General features: G+C 40.7%; 1 protein-coding gene across 1 annotated transcript in view; it reads right to left on the bottom strand.

Annotated features, from left to right (window-relative positions):
• The window catches only part of pde6a (phosphodiesterase 6A, cGMP-specific, rod, alpha), a 69,774-nt gene that overhangs the window by 40,873 nt on the left and 13,154 nt on the right, over positions 1 to 15,747 (bottom strand). Inside the window, exons 6-8 of the mRNA XM_034182323.1 lie at positions 8,119 to 8,193; positions 5,249 to 5,313; positions 4,693 to 4,759 (exon numbers count right to left, since the gene is read on the bottom strand). Of these exons, the coding sequence (XP_034038214.1) occupies positions 4,693 to 4,759; positions 5,249 to 5,313; positions 8,119 to 8,193 (207 nt within the window). The remainder of the gene's footprint in view (positions 1 to 4,692; positions 4,760 to 5,248; positions 5,314 to 8,118; positions 8,194 to 15,747) is intronic.

Here is a 15,747-nt window from a genome sequence, read left to right as displayed (position 1 = left end):
GTTAAGGAAATTCAACCATATATATATACTATATAACAGATTAATTGTTGTGAAAGTGTAGTGACACGGACCCACAACAGGGGGCGTAAATGAACGGACAATGAAAGAGTCGAATATAAACACTTTACTGTTGTGAATGAGCAAAACACAGAGCAGATTATAGAATAAATACAAGTCAATGGATAAAGGTGTCGTGTGGGCAGGCTCGACGATAGGAGACGTCCGTCTGGAGAAGAACCGGAACCACACGATTTCCACCGCCACCGAACCTGAAGGATACTGGAGCCGCCAGGTCCCGAGTCCCCCAGGTGACCACCGTCTCCGCGTGTCGGATCTGGTACTGCTGGCGAAGAACAAAGACAGTCAAGTGTGGGTGTGTGTACACCCCGTAACAACTAAGGTGGGAATTCCACCTCCACCTCTAACACACTCGTGCAGCGTCTGAGTAACCACTTATCTGGATATGCAGGCTGAGAAGGTTACCTCCAAAGAAGTACGATATCTCGGCGATGAGGTGGAGATGACGTCTGGGTTTTATGGAGTGAGATGATGAAGCATGAATGAGTGACAGCTGTCAGGAAATAATGAGTGACAGCTGTCACTCCCGGCTGTGTCCGTGGCGGCGGCGCCCTCTCGTGCCTGAAGCCCGCACTTCAGGCAGGGCGCCCTCTGGTGGTGGGCCAGCAGTATCTCCTCTTCTGGAAGCCCACACAACATTAATATTATAATAATATAATATATTGGAACAGATCTGCACCAAGAAGCAGAACTAGAAATTTTAAACAAAATACGAGGTCTGTGAGAAAAATATCCGACCTTATTATTTTTTCAAAAACCATATGGATTTGAATCACGTGTGATTGCGTCAGCCAAGCTTGAACCTTTGTGTGCATGCGTGAGTTTTTTCACGCCTGTCGATTGCGTCATTCGCCTGTGAGCAGGCTTTGAGTGAGGAGTGGTCCACCCCTCTCGTCGTTTTTTTCATTGTTTAGTAATGGCTCAGAGACTGCCGCTTTGCTTGATCAAAATTTTTTCAGAAACTGTGAGGAACATCAAAGTGGACACCATTTGAGAAATTCAGATGGTTTTTGGTGAAAATTTTATGGGTTTCAAAGAGATTACGGAGTGTTACTGTCGCTTTAAGGACGGCCCAGAGCGACTGGTGGTGTGCCGCGCTCCGAAGCCGCCATCGACAGGCTGAGCAACCATTTCATTTCTAAACGGATGGCTGTATGGATCCGTGACCATCGTGTGCAATTTCTCTGGTTATCACAAGAGTTGGACATCAACCATTTTCCGGCAGATTTCACTTTTAACAAGAGATTTTGTCATGGAAAACCGAGCGAGGCTTCGCGCGTCACGATGGATTCGCTACTGGAGGGAGACAAAACCACCTCCGTTTTGGTCTCACAGGACGGCTTTGAGATGGCGTTCAGACAGCTGTCGGTGGTTTTTCCATCGAGTGATTATCTGAGAAATTGTGGATGTGCCTGGACATGCCAGAACATGTCCCATGAGGCTTCATCACGGCGTTGCTTTGTGCCATGCGGCACCACCGCGACGCGTGGAATTCCTCCGCACGTCTGTCTCAATGTGCCGAAAAAGTGCTGATGTCCACGTCTTTTCACAATTCCTGTGCTAGCCAGATGACATCCCGAATAAAACACAGCGTCCAGTTTGGAAATGAATGGCACATTCCACTGTTACAGGAGTTTTTGTCATGGAAAGAGGAGCGGAGGCTTCGCGCGTCGCGGTGGTGCCACATGGCACAAAGCAACGCCGTGATGAAGCCTCACAGGACATGTTCTGGCATGTCCAGGCACATCCACAATTTCTCGGATAATCACTTGATGGAAAAACCACCGACAGCTGTCTGAACGCCATCTCAAAGCCGTCCTGTGAGACCAAAACGGAGGTGGTTTTGTCTCGCTCCAGTAGCGAATCCATCGTGACGCGCGAAGCCTCCGCTCGGCTTTCCATGACAAAATCTCTTGTTAAAAGTGAAATCTGCCGGAAAATGGTTGATGTCCAACTCTTGTGATAACCAGAGAAATTGCACATGATGGTGACGGATCCATACAGCCATCTGTTTAGAAATGAAATGGTCACTCAGCCTGTCGATGGCGGCTTCGGAGCGCGGCGCACCACCAGTCGCTCTGGGCCATCCTTAAAGCGACAGTAACACTCCGTAATCTCTTTGAAGCCCATAAAATTTTTCACCAAAAACCATCTGAATTTCTCAAATGGTGTCCACTTTGATGTCCCTCACAGTTTCTGAAAAAAATTTTGATCAAGCAAAGCGGCAGTCTCCGAGCCATTCCTAAACAATGAAAAAAACAACGAGAGGGGTGGACCACTCCTCACTCAAAGCCTGCTCACAGGTAAATGACGCAACCGACAGGCGTGAAAAAACTCACACATGCGCACGAAGGTTCAAGCTTGGCTGACGCAATCACACGTGATTCAAATCCATATGGTTTTTGAAAAAAATAATAAGGTCAGATACTTTTCTAGTAGACCGTACAGTATCTTTTTAAAAATATTAAATTACCAGTTTTAGTGTTTTGCATGGTGGAGATATAATTTTTTGTAATAACTAAAATTACAACTAATACTTTTAACTTTGTCTGACTGGACAATCCCCTTTATTTATTTCAGAAAAGAAGAAATCAAACTGTTGAGGACATTTGGACATATCTCACACTATCTTTGTCCAAAATCAAAAATTCTCATCTGGTTGCCAGATCTGGATGTTAGTAAAAGCAGGGTTAAATGGCTTGTGTAGCAAACCCTGTCAAAAATTTTGATTATGAATGAACCATTTCAATAATTTTTTATGCCAGTGACAAACTTTGTGTTGTGAAAGTGTAGTGACACGGACCCACAACAGGGGGCGCAAATGAACGGTCAATAGATGAGCCAAAAAGTAACAATTTAATGTTGTGAAGGAGCACAACGAATATACAGACAATCCCAGAATATGATTACAGTCAATCCACAAAGGTGACGTGTGGGCAGGCTCGAGGATAGAAGACGTCTGTCCTGAGAAGAGCCGGAACCACACGATTTCCGCCGCCACCGAACCTGGTGAATACTGGAGCTGCCAGGTCCCGAATTCCCAGGTGATCACCGTCCCCGACTGTCGGATCTGTTACTGCTGGCGAAGAACAAAGACAGTCAAGTGTGGGTGTGTGTACACCCCGTAACAACAACGGTGGGAATGCCACCTCCACCTCTAACACAAGCGATTCCTCAGGGGAAAAGAGTGCCGTCCAGCACTCACTCAGCTTCCACAGACAGAGGGACCGGTACTCCTGCAAACACTCACAATATACAGATTATATTGTAAAACACAAACGGCTGAGTCTATTACCTCCAAAGAAGTATGATATCTCGGCGATGAGGTGGAGATGACGTCTGGGTTTTATGGAGTGCGATGATGAAGAATGTGTGACAGCTGTCAGGAATTAATGAGTGACAGCTGTCACTCCCGGCTGTGTCCGTGGCGGCAGCGCCCTCTCGTGCCTGAAGCCCGCACTTCAGGCAGGGCGCCCTCTGGTGGTGGGCCAGCAGTACCTCCTCTTCTGGCGGCCCACACAACACTTTGGCTAATTTCAGATAATAATAATATGGCTATATTTCTTAATTTGGTTTTTTTTTTTTCAAACTGAGTTTTTATCCCTTTTTTTTAACTTTTGTATCACTGAAAACAATTCCTGATTAATCTTTAGGGCAGAAGGGAAGGAATGAGTCAATACTGAGTCAATGTGTGTGTGTGTGTGTGTGTGTGAAATATATGTATATATATACAGTGAGGAAAATAAGTATTTGAACACCCTGCGATTTTGCAAGTTCTCCCACTTAGAAATCATGGAGGGGTCTGAAATTTTCATATTTGCAGCAGTAACATACAAATAAGTTATTAAAAAATCATACATTGTGATTTCCGGATTTTTTTTAGATTATGTCTCTCACAGTGGACATGCACCTAAGATGAAAATTTCAGACCCCTCCATGGTCTGAATATATATATATATATATATATATATATATATATATATATATTAGGGCCTGGTTGGGCAGTTTTTAATCAATATTTAATACATATTTAGTATATTTGATGAATGCTGGAGCACTTTTTTTTTGTTTTATCTTTAACCACGTTTTATTCTGTATGATCTGCTCTCTGTCTGTTGTGATGTTAGATTTGGCTTGCACTTTAAAAGTCAGAGGCATCAACTATCTATGGATATAAATAAAGTAACATGAACCTTAACCTGTCATGTTTTCATGGTTAATTTATGTCTGTGTGACCAAAGGTTAAAATTGGGCATCCCATCTGTCCCATCGGTGCCCCCTGGATTTGAAGAGGTGTGGCACAAAAGAAGATAACTTCTCATAAAACCTTCAGTTTGCTTTTAGTTTTGTTCAAAATATCAGAAGCTTCAAAACAATGAAGGGTTCAAATGCAAAATGGAGGGAAAAAAGGCACGTTAATGTGGGAAGTTAAAGGAAAAATCATTCAAAAATGCATTGATTTCTATAAATAAAGTGTTGAAATTCTCAGTTAACCCAAACAGCAAAGTGCACATTGACCTCAACTAAAACATTGTGGAATTGCATCTCCTAGGTTTTGCATCTGAACCCTTCAACTGAACAAAGCAGAATGTTTAATTAAAAACAGACACTGACCAGTCCGGTCTCTGCAACGTAGGTTGGCAGGCCACTAATCAGAGCCCAGTGATCTGCTGGAGGATTCCTGAGAAGAAGAAGAACAATTCCACTGCTTAGCTGGAAGAACTTTTTAAGATAAAGTGAGATACATTATCCCAAAATGAAACATTTTTCTCATGTAAAAAATGCTTAACAAGATTATTTTTTCTATTTAGACAAAAAGTAAGTCAAATTTTCATCAGACAAGTCTTTTTTTTTAAATTTCTTAGACATCAGTTTTTGCAGTGCAGATGTTGTTTTGATTTCATGTTTTCTGTTTCTTCAGCTCTGTAAAACTTTGTAAAAAACCTTGTACTTGTCAGAATGGCCCAAGCAGAGGGTCACCCCTCTGAGTCTGGTCTGCTTGGGGTTTCTTCGTCAAATCATCAGCGGGAGTTACCAATGTCACCTGTGTGCTTGCTCTGGGGTAAGGTTGGTAAGGTTAGACCTTACTGGTGTGAATCACTTTGAGGCAGCTTTGTTGTGACTTGGCGCTGAATAAAATGAAATTGAAATTTGCAAAGCTGGAACTCACGGTATGACTTTGATGTCCTCTTTTCCATGCAGGATGTAATCAATCTCCTTGTAGAAGTTAATTTCCTGAGAAAAAGTCAACATGAGTATTAGAGCCCCAACACACTCAATATTTACAACCCCAATTCCAATGAAGATGGGACATTGTGTAAAATGTAAATAAAAACAGAATACAATGATTTGGAAATCCTCTTCAACCTTCAATTGAATACACCACAAAGACAAGATATTTAATGTTCAAACTGATAAACTTTATTGTTTTTGTGCAAATATTTGCTCATTGTCTCAGCTTTTTTGAAACGTGTTTGTTATGTGTCGGACGCAGCTCGGAGAACCGACCAGCGTTTGAAGGACCTAGTATGAAATAAGCAGAGCACGGTACAAAGGATAACTGAATTTAATACATAACAGTGATACAAAAATAACAGCAAGTGCGGTCTGGCGTGGTGCGCTCCCAGCAGCGCTAACGGTCCGGAGCCAGAAGCTGTTCGGACCCAAGGACCCCGCCGACACCCCCCAGGTGGCCGCAACAAACCGAGTCTGTGAAAGAAGGAACCATTTATGTGAGTCCACACTCTACACACAGAGAGAACACTTAAAGGTGTACAAACAGCATACACTTCCTGGCTTAATTACTAATCAGCTTCCCAACCTGCAGGCATGGAACATCCAGTTCACAAAACTCCACTGCAGTGGAAACCGATACATGACTAACATACAGCTCAATATAATAAAGGTGTGAGGGACACCACATTTACTGACTGTATAAATGTTAGTCACAAAATCTAACGTACCTCAGGAAGTGTGCTGACGAGTGTGAGACCTCACCCCCTCCTCTTTCACAGACCATGCATCAAACCCTGGACGTTCTCTGCATCCACTGATGATGAGATGGCTCCCGAGACGACGATCTCACCCGTCTGGTCACAAGGTCGAGTCTCTGGCAAATACACACTGTATACTCCAGTCTTAAATGCCACCATGTTCCAATCCATATAGATGTACCACAGCTGTGAGTCCTGACGAGCCGCAGGTGATCAGGGTGAGGTCCTGATAACCTCAGCAACACAGTCACTCAGTCCCAAATGCAAGCCACCTGGAAGGAAAAACAAAAGACAGAAACAAAAAGGCAGCCAGGCCCCCCAGCCATACAACAGTGTTGCAGGCATCCATTTCAAAATGAGCAAATATTTAATAAAATTTATCAGTTATTTATCAGTTAAATATCTTGTCTTTGTGGTGTATTCAATTGAGTATAGATTGAAGAGGATTTGCAAATCATTGTATTCTGTTTTTATTTACATTTTACACAACGTCCCAACTTCATTGGAATTGGGTTTGTAGTCAGTTTGGTCTTTTAAATCAGTGGTTCTCAGTTTTGGGAGTCAGGAATCCTGAACTCCCCAGGTTTTCTACATCGATCTTCTCCACCTTCAGTCTATCAGTTTGAAGACACCGGAATCAGGTGCAGGAAGAACAGCGAGATGACAAACATGCACTGAGAGTAAACAGTCCTTGGTGACTTTAACTTACATCTTAATGAACTTCCAGTTCTTCTTCATGAAGCCTTTCTCATTGTTCTGGAGACTTCTGATTTGAGACAGCTGTTGTATAAAGCCAAAAGCTGCACTGGTAAACTAAACTTAATTCTGGCTTGAGGAAGTTTGTGTTTCTGTCAGTGTTTACGTTCTCAAATTTATTACAGAAATATAATTTCCCACAAATGTTTCATGTTGTTATTCCATTCACTTGTTAAACTGGACTTTTAACCATAACTGATCTTTAAATGATGCTTTATATGGCGGTCCTTGTCATCGGTGTTAGTAATTATTCATAGGGCACATTTAAGGCCTTAAAAGATGCTTTTAATATAAATGTGTGTTGATAATAGCATAATAAATATGATTCATACATTATTAGACAGTCATATGTTTCACCACTCATCCAAGTGACTCCTTCGGTTTTCTGCAGAAAACGTTTGAATATGTTCAATTAGGAAATTTATTGAGTTTAACTAACTTCCATTATCATTATTTTACCTTTTCTCAGCATTGTTTCATTGATTTTTTTTAAATTAAGACATAAATAATCATGGATTAACTACACATTTATAATAATTTATTCTTTTCTACATCAACCACAACTAAAGCCAGAGCAAAGCCAAACAACCTAACGATAAATGTACACAAAATTAAGGTGTACATTTCAGTTCAGGACTGGTCTGAATCTATTTCTGTTTCAATGTGCATCCTGTAAAAACCACACAATATGTGGTATTTTCTGGAATATATAACACTGGAGTTTAAGTTGCAGCCTGTGGTGTTATGATCATAAGGACTATTAAAGTCCCAAAATAAGTTGGGTGAACAAATAAATGAACGCTGGACATTTGATGATATTTGACACTGTACGGACAAAAGAAATAGTCATATGTACACGGATTGCTGGTCCACAACAACATGAAGACGTGAACAGTGGATTTCTGCAGGAAGCCCTCAGCTTGTGGTGTGTAACATACAGACTGTTAATTTCCCAGCAGCCCAATATAAATAGTTATTATTGTTATTATTATTGAGAAAGAATACATTATTTTTCAGTGTATAAGTTGTAAGTCCTCCCAAACTTGTAGCCTCAACTTATACTCCAGAAAATACAATAACATTCATCAAAACATGAAACACAGACAATACTGTCAAGCCTATAATGATTTCCTTCTCTTTTGTTTGCCTGATATGAGACCAGACTGTGTGGAATCAGGGTGATAAAGTCAAATAAAATCTTTTCTGTTCCACTGAACAGTGACCAAACAAATCCAACCTGTCAATACAATCCGGAACGTTCAGCAGTAATAACGTGTTCATATGTCCTCACCCTGCCATCAGGTGTTTTTGGGCCATCATACGGTGGAACTTCTCCCATCAGAACTGGCCACATGTCAAAGAACTCCTGTAAAGATTTAAGACAAGTCCAGGTCCTTCACATATTTCATCAAAACAGCAAATTACAAATCCAATCAGCAAATAAAAAGTGCACCGTAAGTCATAAGGTAAATAAACACAAAGTACTTCAGACAAGCCGGTAAACTTTGGAAATGAAAAGTGTGTTTAAAAACCTGACCAGCAGTATTCTGAATTATGATTGAAGATTAAGGTTGGTGTTGGAAAATAAAGTTGGATTTAATACAAAGAGGATATTAGAATTTCCCTGTTGAAAATTCCGACTCCTAACCTCAAAGCATTCCAGCTCTAAGACACTGCTGAGTTACTGAGTGTAAATGAGCAGTGCAGTATCAGAACTGGTCTATGTGTGGTTGTTGTTTGTCATTTGGTGGCACTCGGTTGTTGGATCACCACAACAAATGTAGTACAGATGTGTTGTGGTGATTGGCACAAATTTTACACTGGAATCCCTTCCTGATACAACTCCAGTTCGATGTGGAGAAACACACACAGCTCCTGGTGTTTCTAAGCAGCCTCCCCGCCAAGTGCTAACCAAGACTCTACTCTACTTCACCGCTGAGAGCTGACAGGATCAGACTGTGCAATTGGTCCACTTCTGGTAGTGTGCAAATGTCCAGAAGTGTGCAATGCCTTAGTGAAATTCCAGAGTACTATTCAAATTTCAAGGCTTTTTTTTCTGTATTTCAGTGAAATTAAATCCTAACCTGAACCCGTTCAAGAGAAAATAATTTGTAAGGTCGCCAGGGAGCTGAGACGTCAGCTTAGGGCTCTGCTCCAATTCTAGAAGCAGGCAGTATGCTTTCAGATTTAGCAGGCAGTGTCAGAAGCACAAACATCTTCAGATTAGTTCCACCTTCCAATGTTAGATATACATCTATACACTCAATTTCAATTTCAATTCAATTTCAATTTAATCAACTTATAAAGGGCCAAATCACAACAAAAGCCATCTCAAGGCACCTCACACAGAACAGTTCAATATAAAATTTAAAATAAATAAAAATAAAAAATCAAATACATAATTAAAAACAGAAGTAAAAGAATAAAACAGATAAAAAAAAAAAACCTATTCATAAGAAAGATAATAAAAATAGGTTTAAGTCTTGATTAAAAATGTCCACAGACTCCGACAGCCTCACGGTTGCAGGAAGACCATTCCACAGAGCGGGTGCACAATAAGAAAAAGCTCTTTGACCCGCTGACTTCGTCTTCACCCTGGGAACACAGAGTAGTCCCGCATCCTGCAACCCTGAAGCCCAGGCCGGCACGTAGGGTTTCACCAGATCGGCCAGATAAGACAGCGCCAGTCCATGAACAAGTCAGGAATAAGCAAAGCCCATTTCCATAGAAGTCCATGTTAAAATGTCCAACTTTAAAGCAGAAATAAGTGAAGTTTTGGGGTGGTATGGGGGGGGTGAGTAAAACCTCACTCCCCAATGTCAAAAGACACTCTAGCGACAGATGCTAGAATCCATGCACTTTAGCCTCATGGTAAGTGCACTTGCCTCCTGTCCAGGAGATTGTGAGTTCGTGCCCCTATGAGCGAACACAACGCAGAAGTTAAACTGGCTGTTCAAACTCAAACAGAGGGGTGCGCTCAGGCTTTTTTTTGGTCACACACTGAGCCACCCATGCTCCACACCTTTATGCATTAAGGAGTTCATTGTGGATCAGTGCGGATGGGGCTCTCGCCATGGCAACACCCAGACAAGGGTGTAGTTCCAGCTGTTCCAGGTCTCCACAGAAAACCAATGGGTGACCTCACGCAAGATTTGTCCAGCACATATACAGTCTAAGATTCAATCAGAGTTGGAGTCTTACAGGAACACGACACAAGTGGCTGCTATGGCGCCATCTAGGAGGAGCGAAAATAGATTTCATGAAAATGTTAAGCAATGTGACACTACAACTGCCAATCCGAATGAAGGCAGCATGACGGCAGTGTGACGAATGTTGGATGGTTGTTGATTATATTTCTAGTTATTTGCATGAACATTCATATTTAAACTGTTCGACATCAAACCTGTTAGATTTCTTTCTCTTAAAGGTGTAATATCAAAATGTTAAGAAGCATTGCCCTTTTTTTAGGTATACATATCAGCAATATATCCATATTGTAATTTTTTGACTCTCTAATATTTGTAGTGGCATTGGTGCTCCAAAAAAATCCATATCGTTCGGCTGTAGTTTGCAGGCTCACTAACTGACCGACTCCATTAATCCCCCATATAGAACATTTTTGCCCTGTTCCTTTAAAACCTGGTCTTCAAGATGATCTGCTCATTTTGTTTATTCTTAAAGCCATTGTTGCTCGCGAACCACCATCTGTGCTGACGGGTAACGTGCTTATTCCACGTCACAGCTGTTTGGAATCAGCTGGCAGATGCTTGTCATTAGATGACAATCAAAGCCAATAAGCAGCATTCATGACAAAGTGATATTACAAATGCATCAACGATCACAAGGGATTTAAACTAAACCAAGTCAAAGCAGAGGAGAGGTGCAGATGGCACAAACTCCAAAGAGAGAGTCTGAATGTATCTTGACAGCTTAGAAGAAAAGGCGACAAGGGAGAGAAAAGCTTTGAGAGCAGACTGATAAAAAAAATTAAGTCTAAAAAGAAAAAAAAAAAATTGTGCCAAAATCCTGCTTGGAAAAAGTGTATGGAATTGGCACTCAGAGGTCAGAGGTCAAACTGGGAATTTCATGCCAGATCTGTCTCTTGAGCTGCTCTGATGTCGCTCAACACGGGTCATAGAGGAAAACTGTCAGCGAACAGCCTCACAGTCTTCTTTTCCTGCATAATACTGAAGTACGAATTACATATATAAAGAAAAAGTTTTCAATGCATACTCACTGGCCACTTTATTAGGCACACGTGGTACCTAATTAAGTGGCTGATGACTGTATTTTCACAACGTTAACTTCTTCTAAATCATCTAAAATCACTGCTATCATGTTTTTCATCCACATTTGACTTCTGGATGCTTGAACTCTTTTAGGTCAGACGTTGGAATTTTCGGATGATAAATTACATCTCATTTGAATAGGATTCAATAAGTAAGTCCCTTCGGCTGCTCCCTTGTTTGCACTCGGGGTCGCCACAGCAAATCCAAGGTGGATCTGCATGTTGAATTGGCACAGGTTTTACGCCGGATGCCCTTCCTGATGCAACTCCACATCACATGGAGAAATGTGGCAGGGGTGGGATTTGAACCCGGCACCTTCTGCACTGAAACCAAGTTGGGATTCTGTATCAGTCTAAGTATTTGGGGGAGACAAAAATACAAAACAAAAAACAAAACAAAACAAAACAAAACAAAACAAAAAAAAAAACAAAAAACAAAAACAAAACACTGCAGCCTTTCAGAATTCTGACATCTTTCACCCTAATGTGAAATAATCCTTGAATCAGTGATGAATGAACAATTAAAGAACAATTTAAAAATAGAAATCTAAACGTTACACCAGCTGGTGTACTTGCACATTAAAGATTAAACGGTTTAAACTTTATTTAAATGCCCTGAATCAAACTAAGGGAAATGTGAGCCATTAAAATCGTGATCCTTCAGCATGTCTTTATAGGCATTTGCACAGATTATGTGTGATGAAGATTTTTTTCTTTAAGATCTTTTAAGCAGTTAGTGTTTCTGCTAATAGTAGTAATAGTTTATTACAAATTAGATTTGCTTACATTCCTGTGGAGTCTTTTTTAGGTTTGCAATCTGCAATTTTAACTATTTTTACCCAAGACCAAAATATGGCAATCGGGTGAAGACTTTGCGTCCGTCCATCTGTCTGTCTCAGCTTAACTCCAGTCCTATAACTATCAGGGTCTTCAAATTCACAGGGAGCATTCTTGGGACACACATCTAGCATAAGCTCAAAGATGGCTCACCTTGACCTAGTTTACGTAGTCAAAAGGTCACATCCTGTTTCCTATTTTTATGCTCACACTATATTGTAGCATTGTGTTTTTTTTTTTGGGGGGGGGGGGGGGTGTCAGTGTTTTAAAATTTGTCAGACAACAAAAATATTTCCAGTTATTTAATGTGATCAATGTCTTTCTAACAGGTGTGTCAGAAAATTTTATGTATTATTATTTATTCCTGCACTTGTGAGAGTTTTTCCTGTTATGTCTGCATATTAGAAAATTAATTTAGAATATTGAGAAATATTGTCAGCTTATTTGTTTCCTTGATATTAGCAGAATCATTCAAACATATTTAAAAATGTCATTATAGTTAGTGGGCCGTAATTATGATTAGGGAATAAGTAATTGGATTTTGGAAGAGATCTTTTTTTCCAAAATTATATTTTTAACAAGTTCTCATTTTGTAGAAATGCTTTTTTAGAATGTGATGCTTGATATCCTCCACATTTAAACCATTTTAATCACAATGTAGACACAATTTAACCACTAGGGGCAGTATACAGCAACTATAAAGAACAACTTCAGGTCTACAATAACTGCGGTGCTTAAGGGTAACATCCCTGTTGGCCTACTCCCATTTCATCTACTTTCATACTGAATAGTATTCCCATTTTGTCTACTGCATATTCCTATGTTATATAAATATACAACTCAAGGCATGATTGTTAAAGGTTAGGGTTAGGGTAATCTAAGAAAATAAATAATAAATAAACATTAGGAATTTACAGCAGGCCACTGAGCAGTTGATTAGAGACCCTGCAAGGCTTATGACAAATGTGGGTGTGGAATCCACTAGTTTAGCAGGGAAATTAGTGCAGAAAATCAACTATGGTGATAGTGCACTTTATCTGCCAGGGAGGGAAATTCAACAAGTTGAGACTGTGGCCTGCTTCTGTAGATGTGTCCATAAAAATCATAGAGGGATATGCGTTGCAAACTTAATACCCATTACTACATTGGATGATGTTGAAATTGATGATGGCCCAGTGGTTGTTCCAGCAATAGCAAAGATATCGTGTCTGCTACCTACAATGCGCGTGGAATGTCCCAAACCTAAACCTACTTCTAGGCATCTTACATATGCTACTCTGGAACCACCCCTAAACCCAAACAGTCCAACTCTCAACCCCACTGAGGTCCTTAGTCTGAGTCTCATTAACATAAGATCACTATCCTCAAAATCATTGTTGACTAATGATCGAATTATTAATCATCACTTACATAAGATCGGGTCATGTGAAACCTGGCTTAAACCTACAGCTGTCCTCCCCTTAAATGAGGCCTGCCCACCACCATATACATTTAGTCATGTCCCTCGTGATGCAAATCAAGGCGGGGGTGTTGCTCATATTTATAAATCTAGGTTTAGCTTATTAGCTGTTGGGGTCACAAATATAACTCGTTTGAGCATCTGATTCTCCGCTCTGCTCAGGATATTACGCATTGCCAAGGTCAGACGAATAATAATCAGCCGTATTACTTTGTCACGGTATATAGGGCTCCTGGCCCATATTCTGAATTCTTAGATTAATTTGGTGCGTTCATCTCTAACTTAACTAGTGCAGATAACATTCTGATCATTGGTGACTTTAATGTTCATATAAATAAGCCTTCTGATCCCCTCTTCAAATCATTTATGGAAATTGTGGATGCATTAGGATTTCGGCAATGCATTCCGGACTTGACGGACATTAGTGGAAATACCCTGGATTTGGTTCTTGCATGTGGTATTGCTGTCACGAATACTGACACCATGCCTCTTACATCAGTGGTCTCTGATCACTCACTTATTAAGTTTACAGTTTTGCTGCCGTGTTTAGTGGAACAACAACCTTATATATCACTACGGAGATGCATCAACTCCTCAACTAAGACTGAACTCAAAGTTAGACAGCCTGATGTCTTAGCTTCACATTTGGCAAATACCCAATCAGTAGACAGTCTTGTGGATAGTTTAAACTCAGTGCTCAACACTGTACTTGACATGTTTGCGCCACCTGTGTTAAAACTGCGCTCCCCAAAAACACAGTCACCTTGGTTCAATGATTACCTGCATGACCTCAAGCATAAGGCTAGAGGCCTAGAACAGAAATGGCGAAGTTCAAAATGAGAAGTATTCCACCTTGCGTGGCGTGATGCTATCTTAGACTATAAGCGTGCATTACTGGCTATAAAGCGGACCTATTACTCTGATTTGAACACAGCATGTAGGGTTTCATTTCATCAGAGTAATAGGTCAGAGTAATAGAGTAACGTCAACAAAAAGCACAACCTGTTTATGTGATCCTATACCAACAAAACTGTTTAAGGACCTGTGGCCCACTCTTAGGCTGACTGTGCTGCAAATTATTAATCTTTCTTTAACTTCTGGATCTGTTCCTAAATGTTTCAAATCTGCAGTGATTTAACCATTACTTAAGAAACCTAATCTTGACCCTATTGTATCGAAAAACTATTGGTCGATATCAAATTTATCATTTTGCTCTAAACTTCTGGAAAAAGTGGTGTCACGGCAGCTCGTGGACTATTTTACTGAGAATAATCTCTTTGAGCCACTGCAGTCTGCTTTTAGAAAATATCATTCCACAGAGATGGCTCTCACTAAAGTGGTGAATGATCTTCTGCTTGCAATGGATTCGGACACCACTACGGTTCTGGTGCTGTTAGATCTCAGTGCTGCATTTGATACCGTGGATCATCATATTCTACTTGATAGGCTAGAAAATCACTTTGGGATTACTGGGAGTGCCCTTGCATGGTTGACGTCATACTTGACCAGTCGTTTTTTTGTGTTTTGTACAGTAACACTGCCTCTAACTTTAGTGACATGAAAATTAGGCCCGGTGCTTTTCTCCTTTTATATAGCACCCCTTGGGCACATATTGTGGCATTTTGGGATTATCTTTCACTGCTGTGCTGATGATACTCAGTTATACATGCCAATAACTGCTGGTAATCTCATCCACATAAAATCCTTAGAAGATTGCCTTGCATCAGTGAGAAGCTGAATGTCTAGAAACTTCCTAGTTTTAAACTCTGATAAGACTGAAATGATGGTTCTTGGTCCAGTGAGACACTGGCATCAATTTGACCAGTTAATGCTTAGCCTAGGCTCGTGTGTCATATATCACATTGACAAAGTGAGGACTCTTGGGGTAATTTTTGATCCTACATTGTCCTTTACCTCCACCTGCGAAATATAGCAAAGATTCATCCCATCCTGTCTATGGCTGTTGCTGAGACCCTGATCCATGCATTTATCTCTTCTAGATTGGACTACTGCAATGTTCTATTTTCTGGTTTACCGCAGTCCAGCATTAGGGCTCTCCAATTGGTTCAAAATGCTGCAGCCAGACTTTTGACACGAAGCAGAAAGTTCCACCACATTACACCCATTTTGGCATCTCTTCACTCACTTCCTGTCCCAGTGAGATCAGATTTTAAGGTTCTGTTAGTAGTCTATAAAATTGTTCATGGACTGGCACCTCTCTACCTAGCTGACCTAATTAAACCTTACGTACCGGCCTGGGCTTTGCGTTCTCAGGGTGCAGGACTACTTATTGTGCCTAGGATGAATAAGAAGTCTGTGGGTCACAGAGCTTTCTC

Source organism: Thalassophryne amazonica, chromosome 11, assembly GCF_902500255.1.
Source record: "Thalassophryne amazonica chromosome 11, fThaAma1.1, whole genome shotgun sequence".
Taxonomy (NCBI): domain Eukaryota; kingdom Metazoa; phylum Chordata; class Actinopteri; order Batrachoidiformes; family Batrachoididae; genus Thalassophryne; species Thalassophryne amazonica.
The sequence above is the reverse complement of the archived record's forward strand: the minus strand, read 5'-3'. Positions and strand labels throughout refer to the sequence as shown.